The sequence below is a fragment of the Bombyx mandarina genome, chromosome 22, assembly GCF_030267445.1.
Source record: "Bombyx mandarina strain Sakado chromosome 22, ASM3026744v2".
Lineage (NCBI taxonomy): Eukaryota > Metazoa > Arthropoda > Insecta > Lepidoptera > Bombycidae > Bombyx > Bombyx mandarina.
In genome coordinates this window covers 7,649,342-7,666,995 of record NC_143228.1, presented here as the reverse complement: position 1 = coordinate 7,666,995, position 17,654 = coordinate 7,649,342, and the positions used below count along the sequence as shown (strand labels likewise).

Sequence of the window (17,654 nt, the reverse complement as noted above, 5' to 3'; positions counted from 1 at the left end):
CCTGCAGAAACGGATCGGATGACCTGGAGAGAGTTATGCGTGTACGGGCCGCGTGAGCGAACAGTACACTTGCACAGGTCATGACGGAACGTATGCAAGTTTTGTAGAGTGTCACCTTGTTATGAAGGGACAATTTACTTCGCTTCGGATATTTGTTATAATTATATTGAAATTCGATATTCAGAAGTGGCCACTTTTAGTTTTTAGTTAGCCTGTGCTTATGCACCTACCGTTATATTAAAATGAATTTAGCAAACTGGTAAAAGTTATATTACTTTGAACAAATTTGATTATTTGTATGTATTAACGCGTTTCTTTTTGCTTTAACAAAATATTGTACAATCATTTAATTTTTTACCGTTAGATTGTATGTGAACTAAGAATAGGGACCAATGAGAACTGTAGTGGCAGGTATTGCAATAGGTATTTATTGTTTTTTTTACTGCACTTCGATCAGTGGAATTGTGAAACCGTTAGGTGTAACTGAACCGTGTGTCTGATTATAGAGGTTAAACATATGAGATACATATATTGGTTATAGCAATTCTGGAGTTTTATTGTCATGCCCTATGATATTGATACTATCATCAGCTGTTACTTTGTAGAGTTGGTACTCTTATTTATTTTGTGATACTGAACAGTGTGCTAACGGTATTGCTATAATAAATATAAAAAAAAGTTTTTTCCAATTTGAAACTTTATAGTTATAGATATTTTAGGAAAACTAAATATTCGTTTAAAAATATGATGCTCTCTCAATATTTATAAAATAAAAACTAGATTTCCGTATTAATAAACAACTTAAAATAAAATATAATTTCTCACTTCAGAAGTAAATCGCTTTACATATTAAGTAACATTTACTTAAGTAGGTAGGTGTGTCACATACCGTATGTTATTTCAAGAGTGTCTTGTCGCCTTCCCGTATGTAGCTTTCAATATTTAATTGCAACAAATCTGACAGTGGCGCCAGTCTAAATAATTACGTGCCAAATACTCTTACAACAGAACTGTTTTGTATCGTTTAAATCAGATGTGTTTAACTGTTGTGTTACTTCAGAGAAAATGCATGCTAGATTTGGTTCGGTGTCGCGAGCTACTTACGTGTTGTTATTAGGTAATCTGCGTTGCGAATAGTTGGAATGCAAGACATTGGCCTCTCACGAGAAAAGGCTCTACACTATGAGGAATATTCGTCTATTATGTAATTTTGTTTGATGGTGGCACTCTGTTTCTCAAAGTTCGACATAACAACATAGGCGGGTTTCCCAATGTTATTAATTTCAACAAATTTACTTTAGTCCATAATTAATACCTAAATATTATTTTATTGAATAGATGCGTGAAAAAGCGCATCTGGGATTAAGTGGTTATCAGCGTTCATAAATTACAATTTGAATGTCGCTGCACATCTTGATCAGTAAGTATAACGGCTGACCCATCCTTAGAAATAGAACGCATTAATTCTCCGAAAGGCGCGCGGGATAGCGTGGACCACTATACTACCTCGCAAATCGACTAGCGACTAAGCCCCAAACTAAGTCGAGGCTTATAAAATGCCTTACTACCAGTAAACATTATCAATATCCGATAATTATTCAGACATTTATTTAGCTTAACCTTATACCCGTTTCTACCGCCAAGCATTCAGGCATTCCAGTTTGATGTTGAGGAAGGAAAGATTTCATACTTTCTAAATGATTTTATTGATTGGTTGCAATCACATTGTGATGGGTTCCAGTGTTTATATAAAAGTATAAATTAAAAGAAACAGTATGTATGTTTATTGTATGGCAATTAGATGACAACTTTGAAAGTCATCAAAGTTTACTGTATAATAAATGTTAATTGGCCGTTAATACATACCTGATCCTGCGAACCGAATGGTAAACAGTCGACGTCGCCCAAAACACGGATCTTCCGGCTCTACTATCGGTGTTTAAGGTACCACAAGCAGACTTTCGACAAGCTCTATGCGGTACCGTGGGTTTCGTGGAGTCGGAGCGGCGGAGTTCGATGGGGTTTAGTCGGTAGTCGGTTTTGTGGGGCGGGTCTTACGTGCCTGACGCCATGAGCGCCTTTCTCACTCCCTGCAGGAATTGGAAGAGGACCTCGGTCTTCCTCTTCTTTTATTTTATTTTATATTGCTTAGATGGTTGGACGAGCTTACAGCCCACCTGGTGTTAAGTGGTTACTGGAGCCCATAGACATTTACAACGCAAATGCGTCACCCACCTTGAGATATAAGTTCTAAGGTCTCAGTATAACCTCATCCTTCAAGCCTAAACGCATTACTGCTTCACTGCTGAAATAGGCGGGGTGGTGATACCTACCCGTGTGGACTCACATGAGGTCCTACCACCAGTAAATTACGCAAATTATAATTTTGTGGGTTTAATTTTTATTACACCGTGGAAGCCGATCGTGAACATTTGTTAAGTACGTATTTCATTAGAAAAATTGGTACCCGCCTGCGGGATTCGAGCACCGGTGCATTGCTAGATACGAATGCACCGGACGTCTTATCCTTTAGGCCACGACGACTTCTCCATAATTTTCTCTGGGGAAGTGTGACATAGCCCGTTCTATTACCACTTTGACTGGGTGTCCAATAATGGATTCCCCAGTGTTAAAAAAAAGGTAACACAAGTACCCATCACCGTTCTTGTCGAACCCGTCTCTTGCGAAGAGGGGCTTGGCGAGCATATTAACCCACAGACACAGCCCACTGAGTTTTCGCCTGCTCATCATGGTTCCTGAACAAGAAATTGTTATTTAAATTTTAAGAAAATAATACTCTTTTTTTCAAAGCTTATCGTAATCCTTCGACATGTTTATTATTTATCGAGTTAAAATTATGTTTTTTTTTTAAAAGAAAATCACCTCAAGTGAGAATAGTATTTAATTTAGTACACCATACAAACAACTGAGGGTAGGTACAATATTGACATTTTTTTTATCCAAGCGTTATCATGTTATCTGTAGTTTCTGCATGAAGTTGATGGTTGCTCTTAGTTGATTCCGGAACCAAATGGTGTGGTCCTATAAGACAGTATTGCATTGCACAATTGGTGCCTACTGTCGCTCCGGTATAGACAACACAATCTTGTAGAACACAGCTGTGAAAAAATTAAGTGGAAATTACCTTTATAATTATTTACAACTTGTTGTAGATCAGTACTTTTCTTAATAAAGATAGAGTCCAAGAAAATTGTAACTTCTATTTTTTATTACTTATGGACAGTGGCTCATAGCTCAATTAATTTTAAAGGGTTATCGGAGCTCATATAATGTGACTACCGCCATCCATTTTCAGACATGAGTTTTAAGACTTTATTGTATTTTAAAACAGCTGTTTCACCTTTCAAAACATGATTACTTCATGAAAAAAATAGGTAGAATGATGATATCACACTGGCAGGCTCCACTAGTACCAGTAAATGTTGGTGATTCTTTGATGAGTCCCTAATCTACTTTTACAATACCCCAAGAAGAGATGGGGTACTGCTGTTCTCATAAGATAATCAGTATGGAATTTATGAGTTTGTGAGATTACATTCTATCTACTCCCCATGCAAGGAAGCTGCATTATTATCCTCAATACGGAGGATTGTGATCTCCTTGTAGTATTCTTCTATTGATGATACTCCACCAGCAAACTTAACCCTACAATCTTTGGGAGTCATTGTTAATTGTGCAAGGCTTTGAGATTTTCATCCTTATCTCATTTAAACATTTTATGTCAAGTAAAAAGTTGTTTTAATAAGAATCTTTTAGTTGTATTTGAATATATAAATACATATCTGTGATTATTTTTATTTAGTTATATCATATGTACATACCTTTCTTTGATGGTCACATTGTTCATGAGTATACAATTTGTTAGTCTGACTTTGTTTTCTATATTACAGTTTGAGCCAATAAATGAATTTTTTATTGATGTTTTTTCATTAATAATAGTTTTCTCTCCAACAGTGCAATTATCATCAATCTGTTTTGTTTTCACCTCACTGTTAGGGTGAAATCTTTCAATAAGAGATGATCCAGTAAGATCTTGCCATTTTGATAAAATCTGTTAAAATGCCATTAAAATTACTTTATTTATGATTTCGTGAGTTATTTGGGTAAAAATAAAAAATATCTGGTGGCCTACCTAATAAACAATCTATATAAAACTGTAAACGTATGCAAGTGTAAACTTCATTTTTTTTGTTTCAAATGAAAAAATAAGGTTTTTTGTTAATTGACATTATTTTTTGAAGTTTCTTGATGGATTGGAACACAAGACTGGAAATTGTTAAAAAAAAATCTGCTGTTCAAAAAATCTACAACAATATTTAAATGTCAAATGCAAATTCCTAAATTAATGGTGTAACCCCATTGAATCTTTATAAGTAATCCAATATTAAACAAGTTTTGTTCTAACTTATTTGGAGATTATTTGTTTTGTAATAGCAATTTGTAGAGCAAATAAAAACATACCTTATTGTTGGATAGATAAAATGATGATAGTGTATTAACACGAATTGCAAATGTATTTTTACTAGGAATATGTGCATAGCATCTAAGAGTATCATTAAAGTACACCCCTTTGTTACCATGCTTATGATCATTGTATGCTGATATTTCTCTTATCTTACGCTCATAACCTGTCTCTATTGCATAGTCAAAAATTCCTTTATTAATTTCTGCATTCTTTTCCGAGGTTCCCTTCTTTTCCACTAAGTTGTTAGGTTTCGTTAATTGCTTTTTAACAATGTAAGGAACAACCTCACCTTTAATCGAGGTAAATTTTTCGGAATCTACAATATAGTCTAAAATCCAGTGTTTCATTACATATACATGTGCATCCAATAATCTACTATATATGCTCAAAGCATCATATTTTTTCACAAGTAATCTTGGTATTGTCACATTCTCTTCAAAATCACTAGCACTTGCCAGAAAAACAAGTCTCTCAGTCTCTTTATCTATACAAACTAAGTCTCGATCAGGTTTGGATTTAGTTTTCGGTCCCGGTAATTCAATCCACTCTTCAGGACCATTATTGAAGAACAAGGTAGTGACACATGCATCATGTTTCCTGTGTAGGTTCAGTACATCATTGAGGTTTATGTTAGTAATGAGGTCTCCTGATATGACTAGTAAATCTGTATTGATTCTAGCACTAACATGCTTTAAGGAATTTGCTGTACCCCAGTCTTCTTCTGATGGAATTACAATTAACTCATATTTTATTTTCAAGGGACATTTTTCTAGTGCATTAAGAATGTTAGACTTATCTTCATCAAGTACCACAATCATTACATCTGAAAATATTAGATTATTAGTTAGTTTTAAAGAATTAGAGAAAAATAAATTTGTAAATGAGGGATGTTGCAGTTTGTTTACTGATGAGAAAATATTTAGGTTGAGTTTATACTAGGTTTGTTGAAATAAAGTATTTATATATAATAAATATCTATGCACTATAAGATATCAGTTTCTGCGCATCTTTGTAGGAAGATCTTGGCTGTGCCTGTATTGTTAATATCCACAAGGAACTAAGATTGTCATCACGCCATCATACTCTCGGCAGACGAGTGTATAAACTAGTATAAAGAACTACAGTGACAATAAAAAAAATCCTAATTAGATCATCTTTGTGATCTTCCGTTTACAAAAAATGGCTTTTTCATACAGTTAATAAACTTTTTATTCTAGATAATCTAATAATGTATATTATAGAATTTTATTATTTGAAGTACTATACTGTTTGAAACCAAAAATTTAAATTATTTACAATAGAAAATTTTGCAATGAAATTTGAGTTAGGTACCTTGAAATCCAATTTTTTCTAGCATATTTAATGGATACCATAGTACTGGGTACGGCCCAACAGGTAGGAGACATTTCGAAACTGATCCTCCGACATCTGGCATACGGGAACCTTTTCCAGCGGCCAACACGACAACTTGGAATTCTAAGATTTTATGCATTTTCTATTGCAAGTAAAGATGATGTTTTTGAAAAGCAAACAAACTGTAAATAGACGTCTGATTTTAGGGATATTTACATGGTCTTTTTAAGCGTTCATTAATACATTGTCGCATTCAAGCAAACAACCCTAAATTCTGATTTTCTGTTTAATAAAATTGAATTTTGTCTTAATTCAGAAACACATTTAGGTTATACCATAGATTTATTTTTTTGGTACAATTTTTCCTTATTAGGAAAAGCAAGGGGATCTACGCCTATACAGCGTTGTCTATAATATATAATTTTTGAAATAAATTTTCGAAAAAGCCGAAGTTAGGTCTTATATGATTTATATTATATCCTGAAATAAAATTTTCATTAAGGCCGAAGCCAAAGTCCTTTATAATTTCTTCTTGAAATAAAAATTTCAATAAGGCCGAAGCCAAGTCTTATATATTTTCCAATCCTTGTAAAATGGCAAATTCGAGTTTTACTGTCAAATCCAAGTCCAAGACTTTTTTTAAACTTAGCTGAAATAAAAAAAAAATAGTAAACAAAATATCATAATGTTATGGACAGAGCTATAACTTCGTCAAATCCTTGTAATTCCATTTTTAGATATCTCCAACTGTTGAATCTATAAATTCACAAATTGGCTTAAAACTTTCTTGTTTTCTTATTAATAGCTGAAAAGTACGCGGGATGTCCTCAGCATTTTCGCAGACGGTCAATAAACACTAATCTATCCAGTGAGAAAGCAGAACAAGTAAAGAAAATGTGATCAAGCTGCTGGACTTAACTTCTCGGGATCCTCCAAAAATCTACTGAAAAAATCTCAGTAAATGAGTACCATTTTACTGAGATTATATTTCATCCCATATCATCTCATCCCATTTCATTTAATTTCATCCCAGTTGATTAATGTCTCAAATTAATCATCTTCATTTCATTTCATTTCACTCAATAATATCATTTTTCATAAAAATATAAGAATATAAATTAAAATAAGACTTGACCTAAAAGTCAGTTACCAGGTCATAAAAGCCTTACCTAATCTAAGATTATGGAATAAATGTCTTTATTGTATCTGAATGTTTAACATAGCTATAATATCCTATAATTTTTTCAAAAAGAAAAAGCTTTTCCAAGCATCTGTTTCGTAAAGATCTGCCAGTTTAGGCATTGTTAAATAAGTCTTAATTTCACAAGTCTTGATTTAAATTTAATCCCTTAACATGAGGGTATGTAGTGAAATCATGGTCCAGGTGACCGGCCGGCTTGTGTTCAAAGCGTTACGCTTTGTCCTCGGAAGCTGGATAAATATTCGCGACGGGTGAATTGTCATGAAGAGTCATGTTGGGCGGCGCTTGATTTTTACGAGTGAACCATCTTATAGACTCCTGCATTGGGATGTGTGATGTTTTTCGCATGGATCCGTCGCTGCCAAGCCGGGGGCCGGAATAGGAATAACGCTTGAATCCTTACGACTTAAGCTTTTCGAGGTTGACCCTTATGTTGCTCTACACGGGTAAGATGCCCGCACTCCCCGATCCATACTAGTTTCCATCGAGTGGTGTTTCCCAGAGGCACGAATTGACAAGCTGAGAGGCTTAGTGATCGTGGCACCGACGATTGTTAGTTCAGTGTCCCCTGGGATCGCCTTGCCCACGTTTGCCTGATTTTTTTACCTCATCCGAGGTTCAGTAGTGTGGTATCCGAAAACAGGGAGCTTTAGTTGGTCATGCTCTGATATGCCCCGCCCATTACTCCCAAAAAAACATCAAAATGTAAGGTTTTCATAAGTATGTATAAATTTATTTTCAATAATTTAATTATGTCGACATTGAAATGAAGTATACAAAGAAATGATGAAGTATTTTATTCTATTCTTCATAAATGGCGTATGGTGGTGGAGTTATAGAAACTGCATCCATGCAAGAAGTATACGGTTCAGTTGTAAATTCTGGAGGAGTCATACCTGATGTTGCTGAACTGGGTACAGCTGGAACTAAAATAATGATTTATTTTCGTTTTAAATTAATTCGTACATGTTACTTAGAATGATGTCTAAGCAATTGCAATTTTATTTTTAAATTCCGAGCTTTGTTAAGTCATTGAATATAGTATTCTATCATTGTACCTAGTCAGGTCATAAGTATTGTCACACAGTAAAAACTTTTCTTTTAGAATGCTGGCCACAAAAAAGTTTATTGAATTCGAATTTCGAATTGTTCATGAAAATAAAAATGTATACTTTTAGAATTTTACTCATTTTTAAATATGGAGTGGACGCTTAAAGAAGACCGTGTTGCAGTTATTGCGTTGCATCGTTGCGGTTACGCGCCAATTCAAATTTTTAACATACTGAAAAATTTGAATATAACCAAAAGATTCGTTTATCGTACCATCAAACGATACAACGAAGACTCTAGTGTAGATGACAGGTCAAGAAGTGGTCGCCCTCGGTCTGTTAGGACTCCAGCAGTGATAAAAGCTGTGAAGGCGCGAATTCAAAGAAATCCCAAACGTAAGCAGAAACTGTTGGCCCTTCGGATGGGGTTAAGCAGAACCACGGTGAAAAGGGTGTTAAATAAAGACTTAGGGCTTCGGGCATATCGAAGAAAAACAGGACATCGTTTGAATGCTCGTCTAATGGACCTGAGACTGAAGAGATGCCGCGCTTTGTTTAAGCGGTACGCGGGAAAAAAATATCGGGAAATTCTTTTTTCGGATGAAAAATTTTTTACCGTAGAAGAGAGCTACAACAAACAAAATGATAATGTGTACGCACACAGTAGTGAAGAAGCGAGCAACCGTATTCCGCGTGTCCAACGAGGTCATTTTCCATCCTCGCTCATGGTATGGTTGGGAGTTTCTTATTGGGGCTTAACCGAGGTACATTTTTGTGAGAAAGGTGTAAAAACGAACGCAGTTGTGTATCAAAATACAGTCCTGACGAACCTTGTGGAACCTGTTTCTCATACCATGTTCAATAACAAGCACTGGGTATTCCAACAAGATTCGGTGCCAGCTCATAGAGCCAAGAGCACACAAGACTGGCTGGCGGCACGTGAAATCGACTTCATCCGGCACGAAGACTGGCCCTCCTCCAGTCCAGATTTGAATCCGTTAGATTACAAGATATGGCAACACTTGGAGGAAAAGGCGTGCTCAAAGCCTCATCCCAATTTGGAGTCACTCAAGACATCCTTGATTAAGGCAGCCGCCGATATTGACATGGATCTCGTTCGTGCTGCGATAGACGACTGGCCGCGCAGATTGAAGGCATGTATTCAAAATCACGGAGGTCATTTTGAATAAACTTTAGTGTCATAAGAATCTATGTTTTTTTAAGTTCATGTTGGTATATGAATGGTTACATAATGAATAAACTTGTTTCAATTATTTTACATTAAACATGTGACAGAATTTATGACCTGACTAGGTATATTACAAACGTTAAAAATATACTCTGTCGACCGTTATATTTAAAATCCTAAAATCTGTCGTACCTACTACATCCTGAAAACTTATGATAGCACAAATTGCAAAGCAGATGTCAACAAATTATCTCAATAGTAAGTATCATATTGTTGGATTAAAGCTAACGTTGATTTATGATCAAAACTTATTCCTGTGATGAATTAGGCTTTTACCTCAAGCTAGAAAAAAATTATGAAATGTTCTATTACATGAGTTAGTATCGTCTGTATCTCTCTCTTTATTTTCATCATGTTTCTTCTAATATCTTCACGTGAACGAGAAGAAATATGTCCTGCCAACTTGCGGACCCTGCATACGGGCGACGGACCCTCGAGGCGATTCATCCGGTCCTCTTGGACTGGGTGAATCGCGACCGAGGACGTTTCACCTTCCGGGCGATGCAGGGGCTCATAGGACACGGCTGTTTCGGCCGCTACCTGCATCGCGTTGTCCGGGGAGCCGACGCCTAAGTGCCACCACTGCAGTGGCTGTAACGAGGACACGGCGGAGCACACGCTCACGCACTGCTCCGTTTTCGCGGAGGAGCGCGTCCTCGTTACTAAAATAGGACCGGACTTGTCGCTTCCCAATGTCATAGCTACGAATCCTGGTAGGCGAAGAGCTCTTTGTCCCTCGCAACGCTGTACCGCCACCGCCGAGACGGGGGTCGGAGGAGGGCGTTCGTCCAGTTCCGGCCCCTGTGAGGAGGCAGTCTCTTCCCGGTGATGGTCAGGGGTGATTTGTGGGGGTTGAGATTGCACCGCACGCTACCGTCACTCTAGCGCGCTGGCACCACGTCGGCGGCTGCTGCCTGATGCAGTCCACGGCATCGCCCGGGCGGCCTGGTAGGGTCACCGTAACGCGGAGGCCGGCGTTGTCGATTATCCCCTCGACGACCCGTTGGTTGGGCGTCCTCAGGGTTGCGCCACGAGTCTGGTTGTAGTGTTGACCACGGGAACCCCCCTACTCTGGCCGGGCTATGACCCTGGACGAAGATCGGAAGTCGGGTGGAAGAGTGCAGGTGAGTCGTTTAGTGCGGTTAACATCCTTGGGCCCGCGGTCTGCTTCCAACGTCTGCAGATCGTCAAGTCCCACATAGGCCACGCGCACCATAGGCCCGGGGACCTCGAAGGAGGTTCGGCCAGCGACAAGAAAAAAAATCGTTTGCAGAAAAAAGTAGAGTTTAGTTGAAAGTAATAAAAAATTGTGGTTTATGTAAGAAGATTTTGTTTTACAATTTTGTATTAAATTAAATTATTGTACGATATTATTGTAGATTCTACGGAATATTTTATGCAAATCTCTTAATATTTACCGACGGTTGATTGCCGTGGACTAATTGCTTTTAATGTATTGCAAGGAATACATGGCTTGATAGTGTCTTCTAACCGATAAACCTATAATTGAAATATAAGAAAATTAATTACGTGTTGTGAATACATTCTTCCTTCAATACCTATTGATGACATTTAAGTGCGGCAATAGATTTGATTTGCACTAACTACCTACTTGTTTTTTTTTTTTTAATAACTTCATATAGGTAGGTACATACATAAATTAAATATAAAGAGTTGAAATTAGTTAATTTATAATATAACGCGTTGGAACACGCGTTTTTTTTTCTTACCTATGCTGATAGCCTTGAGAAGCTATTTCAGCTTCACCCTAACGTGTAGATGAGCTCACGGGGCTCAAACGGGGAGTGTTGCTAACACTGGCCCTAGCAAGAGCAGTGCTTCGCCAAATCTACCATCGGATCGGAAACGCGATCCATTGAGAAGATCCGGCGAGAAACTCAGCAGGCTGTCTATGGGTTAATTTACTCATCGAGCCCTTCGTCGCAAGCGACGGGTTCGGCGAAGACGGTCACCGGTGCTTGAGGTACCTAAAAGCACCGTTAAGGGATCGTGAGGATCCGCTATGACGTGTTTAGAGCGACGTCGACTGTTTACCATTCGGTCCACAGGATCGGGTGAGCATGCATTAGTAACTTTTTCAATCAACAGATGATTTTTTTGTCAAGTAAGTCTCAAATATTTACCAGCATATAAAAGTAAATACGTAAAAAAAGTAAATGTAATTATTTTGTCCTTGCCACAAGTAAAACTTTTTTAAGATGCATTTTACCTGATAACTGGTCCTGACAATACTAGCCCTGCATCATCTATTTTTATCTGTGAGACTTGATTTTATCTACTTCGTACAATGACACGTAATATATCACTAAACATAAGTTTAGAACCAAACTTTGTTTACAATAAAGAATAACCAATTTTATTTACTTTTCCATCAGAGCCAAGGCCGGTTGCAACGTGGCGTATTATAGGAGTGACGACCATACCTGCCGGAACTCTACTCATATTGTTAAGTATTGTATGCGAACCTCCACAATATCGATTGCACGCGTGTGATCTGAATAAAGATATAATACAAATTTTAAGAAATTTGTCATTACATTTTTAAACAAGTGGATCTTAAACTATTAGGACTGGTTCCCTGGTACGGTAATGATTGATTCCAATATGCGACTGGCCTCAAGTTATTACGTCCACATTTTTCGCCCGTACCTATATAGTATCTTTAACTTTGCTTACTCAACTCTGACCTTTATTTGTATCTTGGGTTCTGATATAATCGGTCCTAAAAAATTGGTATCGTCTTCCACATCTTTTGTCGAAGCAATTATGCCCTCGTGTTTGGAGTCTTATGTTATTCTTTATTTCAAGGCCATTGCTATGCAGCGGAATCTATATTGTGGTGTCCACTCCAATAATTGTTTTACAAGTGGCCTCTACGCTCATCTGAATATCTACGCTATTAGAAATAATATACCTCGAATCTTTTTGGTGGGGTATCGGGTGTCTAGGATAACAAAGATGGTCTCCATCTTCTTTTGGATTCAGACATTCTGCCCCAACTCCAGGGGATCTAGATGATAAAGCGGGTAATGCTGGTATTATGCCTGGCTCTTCTAAATCCATCACAGCTGGGGTGGCACAAGATAAACATGCAGAGTCACGATGTATTTTTCTTAAGATAGCTGCAGCACGTGGTTCTCCAAGAATTTCAGACATTGCGTTAATTCTACTATCGAACATGTTTAGATATTTTTGTATTTCGTCACGTAAAGAAGTAACTTGAACGTAGTCTGCCTTTTCGTTTAGGCCTCTGAAAAGATCGTCAATAGCTTTCTGAAAAAAACAGTAAATCCTTTATTGTGACGGATATGTGATTCAATTCAATAATAAGTGGGAGTGTGAGAATTTTTCATATTTAGTGATAGTCGAAACGATAGTCGGTTTTTTTTTTCAATTTAAAATGAAAGTAACATTTACATAGTGTTGCTTACTTGCCATATCATTTCTTGGTTGTTGAATTTATCATATGCTGTCAAGATACGTTTTTCAAAATCACCTTGAACTGCATCGAATTGTTGTAAAGAAACTAATCCGTTTAAAGCTGCAATACCAGCTTTGTCTCGAAGAGCATCTGTTACTTCTTCTCGGTCAGCTTTTGTCGATCGCAGTACTTCAATATGCTGCCATAAGCCCTTTTATCGTGGTTAAATAATAAAGTCGATTTATAATTTAACTTAGTGTAAGTCATTTAAGCAATATAATACCTCTAGATCCACGGACAGCTTATTTTGATTGTCATTCAACTCTTTTTGGCTGAGAAACATATTCTCTAGATCAAATTGAAGATTAGAAAAATGACCGTTTAGTTCTGTAACAGCTGCAAGATGAAAACTTCGACATGTAATACAATTTATTATTTTGATGATTGAATAATATTATCAAATCGAAAATTGTACCAGTAGTGTCTCCACCGGCATTAGCGAGTGTTTCCGCCATATTATCTAATCCACTTTCTAAGTCGTGTTGCATTTGTGCTAACTGCTCTTGATAGTTCGTCATCTGTAATGAACGTTAATCTAAGTGTAAACTATTACTGAAGTCATTCATTATCCACAGAAACACTAAATGCGAGTTTTAACCTGAGAAGAGAGTCCCGTGTCTAAAATATTTATTTGTTCTGCATAATCTGCTACTAAAGTTTCTAGATCATCCATACGATTGCTTAAATCAACGGATTTATCCAATTTTTCTTCTGTAATTAACATAAGGTTTAAATGCAACATACGAGTTTCAAGAGCTAGTTCGAAAATTTTCGTCTATTATAAATTAAAAATCTTGTTGCAATAAAAATTTATTTTACCCATTTTTTTTGCAATCTTTAAAGCATTGATTGCGTCCGAAGTACTTTTTGCGGTTATACTATTTGTCGATTTTATTATTTCGTCATATAGATCTTGCATTGCTGTCCTATTTGAAAAATTAAAAAGAAGTTATCGTGGACTCCGCATATTACAAAACTAAAACATTACCGTAACCTTACTTCAATTCATCGCGGGTTACTACATCAAAGTTTTGTTTTGATGTGTCTAAAATTGTCAAATCATTGAGATCTTTAGCATCAGCCGCTAACGTTGGCATAGTAGCATCAGTAGTTTTCGAAGAGGCTAAAGGTACTGATATTTCTTGTAAAGGTGCTTTGAATGACGCAATTGGTAAGCCAGTGTCCATTTTATCTGGTTTTATCTGAAACAATTTGTTTTCTTGATTTTTTTTAATATACTAAATTGTAAAACGCTGATAGCAAAATTCACCTGTTTTGTAAGATGTTGATCAATGTTTGGTTTTTTAATGGCAACTTCCGTTAGTAATGACAGCATTTGATCAAGAGTTTTCTCCGCAGCTTCTAGTCGAGCAGATAACTGCAAAGCAGCCATCGCATCTGTTAAAGATGCACCTTTACGCAGTTCTTGTAGTAGTTGTGCATTTTCAGGAAAATCTGCCTTTCCCGTAGGGGCTAATTTTTCTTGTAGTGCTTTTATTTGTGCTTCCAGTTCAGCGAATTGTTCTTGTGTCACCACAGATAATGTTGGCGTCATGATACTACCATGTCGTGCTTAATAATACATAAGAGTATATTAATAATATAATAATATATTATAATTTTTTATTACCTTCTAATAATACATTAGAAGGTAATAAAAAATTAAATCATTACATTTTTTTTTAAATTAGCTCTTGTAAGTGTATTACTTACCTTTGGCTTCTTCCATTGGAACTCTTTCAACTATAAAAATAAATCTATTTGTTAATATGATTATCAAAAATATCAATTCTAGTAATAATGAAAGTTTTTACCGATTAGTAATTTTTCGTACTGTGCTTCTGAAAGGAAAAAAAATCAAAATTTTCTTTAAGAATTCACTGGTTCAAATAAGATACTTGCTCAACTATTCACGTAAGCTGACCTACTGACTCAAGGGAAGCCATTGGAGTTGGACTTTCTTGCGGGACCTCTCGCGAATCAGCTCTCTGTACAACAAATGACAAAATTTAGAATTTAGCAAATGTATAATGGCTCAACATTTGAGCCGTGGAAATTTTATAGCCAGATATAGATTATTTCGATTTTATACATTTTTTTCGTCAGTAATGATTTCTTAAACATCAGTAGGTAGTGTAAATTGTACAAAATATGTTGATTATTGTAGTAAACCAAATTATTAAGCGGGATAAGATACTATTACATTAACATTAAAATAATGTATTAATTTCTGATATTCTTTGCCGCTAGGTAGATGCTACCTATGTTTGTGTAAAAACTTTTATTCGGTTTCCTCTTCTTGGCTATTGATGGTTCCCAATTCATACGAAGGGAGCTCGAGAAAAAAAAACCATCTAAAAGTCTCAGCCCACAGCTCATCAACAACGAATTAGTGCAGAAAGCGAAGTGCGCTCATTCTTACGCCTCATTCAAAAAGCTACTCGTAAAAGTCGTAGTATACTGATCACAACCTATCGTGGCAAAACATCCCAGTCAAGGGCTGGTCAAGGCTTCGAAATTTGAGAAACGACGAGTTTGCAACGCTACCCCGATAGTCCGCGAGACAATAGATAGTGCTTTAACAAAGTAAATATGTATATGTGTGTTAATCTTGAATAAATAGCAGTAGGTAGTATCTACCTAGCATCTACTTCTTTTTTCTCGAGCTCCCTTCGTATGAATTGGGAACCATCAATAGCCAATAAGAGGAAACCGAATAAAAGTTTTCACACAAACATAGCGCCTACAAATCTAATTCATAAGCGGGAGTCCATAAATTTCTTTATGACAAAAAAAGACGCCCGTCGGGCATTGATGATATGTATCCATTAATTATAGTGACCACTCACCACTAAAGTATGTTAGCATACAATAGCTTGTTACAATTATCCTTATGAATTTAAGAATTAGAATGAATTTTAAAAAAAACTCATACTATCTCATTAGTGATATTTAAAGAACATACCATTGTATAACAGTAATACACTTACGATTTTTTCAAAGACCGCGAAGCTCCACCTGTGTTAAAAAAACAAAAAAACAAAAAAAGTTTGTACAAGTTATCTGCACCTGATGGATGATTCGCAGTTGCCTTTCTCTTTGCTCCTCTAACTCGTCCAGCAATTTTGTGTAATCCTGTGTCTGAGAGAATGTACGAATAAAATGTTTTTAGCCGTCTAGGTTGCTACTTAAGGTTAAAGTTCATAATATCTTAAGCAGATAAGTGGGAAAGAGAAACTTACTGTTTTTTTTAGTCCGGTAGTTTTCTTTTCGCTAGTGCTTGAAGATGTTTTTTCGGTTGACATTTTTTTAGCAGAATTTGATGTATCTTCTGAAGTTGTCTCCTTTAATGGTCGCAAAGAGCTTACATTTTCAGGATCTGTTTTATCCGAAGAAGCAATATGTTTTGAAGACTTGTCAGAAGTAGACTTTTCAGATGTCGTCGTTATTTCTGGTGCTTTGTCATTTTTTGTTTCTTTTGATCTTCCCTTGATTCCAGACAGCGCATCTGCTTTTGCTCGTTCAATTTTCCCTTTATCGTCTTTAACTTTACCAGGTTTTGATCTCTTTTTTTGCATTGCATGTAATTTAATTTCTGTTATAGACAAGCTGGTGTTTGAAGTAATGTTTAATGATGGTCCAATTTCTACTTTAACGTGTCGTTCCAGGAGTCGTAGTTGTTTTGCAAGCAGATATAGTATGGTTTGTATAAGTTTATGATTTACAACGTTTGTCTGGAATGGACGTAAAAAATTTAAGAAAACGAAAGATTTATGATATTCCGTATCTTACATCCGTTAGCGTGATTGTCCCGTCTATTTTCATAACACTTTTAATGTGAATTCTGATTAATACATTTATAATATTATTATTTTTTCAAATATAGTTCGGTTACGTCTACGCCTCGCAGTGTCTATTTAAGAGAAAATGCGAGCTGCGCTGCTATTTATCATTAGCATTCAAATACACAAATTAAAATTAAGAATCTTCTAAAATCGTAATATTTCTTTTGATATAGTAAAAATATACATAATATATAAATATAGCCAGATAATTTTACTGGAGGTAAAACGAGCATATTGTTCAACATGTTGCTCAAGTTGAGTGGTGCCATTTATGTTGTCCATGGAATCTCCTAAACGTTTAAGAAAGCTGAGCGAGATCGACCGCTCTCTAGCGAAAATGAAAAACAAATTTTGGTTTCAATTTAAGACTTTTGATCAGATCTACACTTACCATGAAAGCGGTTTTATTTGAGGTTTAAAGACTCGCTTTTTTTTCAATAGCACATTGATCGCAATAAATTATAGATAAGCAGCAGCTTCAATTATAGACTCAAATACCAAAATGTGAGAATCCACGACTCTCACTTATAGAGGCTACTTTTTCTTATACATGCATACATATTAGATGCTAAAAATGATGCGGTCAGGCAATTACTCTGTCACTCTTAGTAGTGGAACTAAAAATTGATAATGTAATTTTAGGTTTACCTCTGGTTCTCCAAAAGCAGCATCAATCATATCTCTCACGCTCATAATACTCGAATCGGAAGAAGTCATATTATTTAACTTTTTAATCAGCTCGTTGCAAAAATATTTTTCTTTTAAAAACTAGTCGGCTTAACGAGGTAAATTTTTCGTAAATATTTTAGTTATTTTTGACAAACAATGTAAGTCTATGGTAATATCTCTTGTGTGTGGAACTTTTTAAGTCAATGTGTATACAAATTGATCAAGAAACTTCTAGTCTTTAAAGTAGTTTGGAAGTAATATTTATACATAGATACTAACTAATTAGGATAGAAAATAAAT

The 17,654-nt window shown here is 36.0% G+C and overlaps 2 protein-coding genes across 3 annotated transcripts; both read right to left on the bottom strand.

Moving 5' to 3' along the window:
* Positions 1-2,886: 2,886 nt before the first annotated feature.
* On the bottom strand, positions 2,887-6,194 carry eIF2Bgamma (eukaryotic translation initiation factor 2B subunit gamma). Of its 2 annotated transcripts, XM_028184897.2 has the most exons (5): positions 6,056-6,194; positions 5,819-5,984; positions 4,483-5,309; positions 3,843-4,072; positions 2,887-3,119 (listed from the first exon to the last, which is right to left on the bottom strand). In XM_028184897.2, exons 2-5 carry the CDS (start codon positions 5,976-5,978, stop codon positions 2,957-2,959), a joined length of 1,380 nt encoding a protein of 459 aa, XP_028040698.2. In that variant the 5' UTR covers positions 5,979-5,984; positions 6,056-6,194; the 3' UTR covers positions 2,887-2,956. The 2 variants fall into 2 exon arrangements, with proteins under 2 accessions (XP_028040698.2, XP_028040697.2); XM_028184896.2 differs by having other exon boundaries at positions 5,819-6,192.
* A 1,552-nt stretch (positions 6,195-7,746) lies between these two features.
* On the bottom strand, positions 7,747-17,378 carry LOC114250843 (uncharacterized). The gene is made up of 17 exons (XM_089737035.1): positions 17,281-17,378; positions 16,901-17,013; positions 16,083-16,627; positions 14,765-14,828; positions 14,655-14,681; positions 14,554-14,583; positions 14,111-14,412; positions 13,840-14,042; positions 13,660-13,766; positions 13,439-13,551; positions 13,256-13,358; positions 13,064-13,176; positions 12,791-12,991; positions 12,274-12,632; positions 11,724-11,853; positions 10,757-10,838; positions 7,747-7,966 (listed from the first exon to the last, which is right to left on the bottom strand). Exons 1-17 carry the CDS (start codon positions 17,376-17,378, stop codon positions 7,842-7,844), a joined length of 2,715 nt encoding a protein of 904 aa, XP_089593161.1. The 3' UTR covers positions 7,747-7,841.
* Between the last annotated feature and the right edge of the window lie 276 nt (positions 17,379-17,654).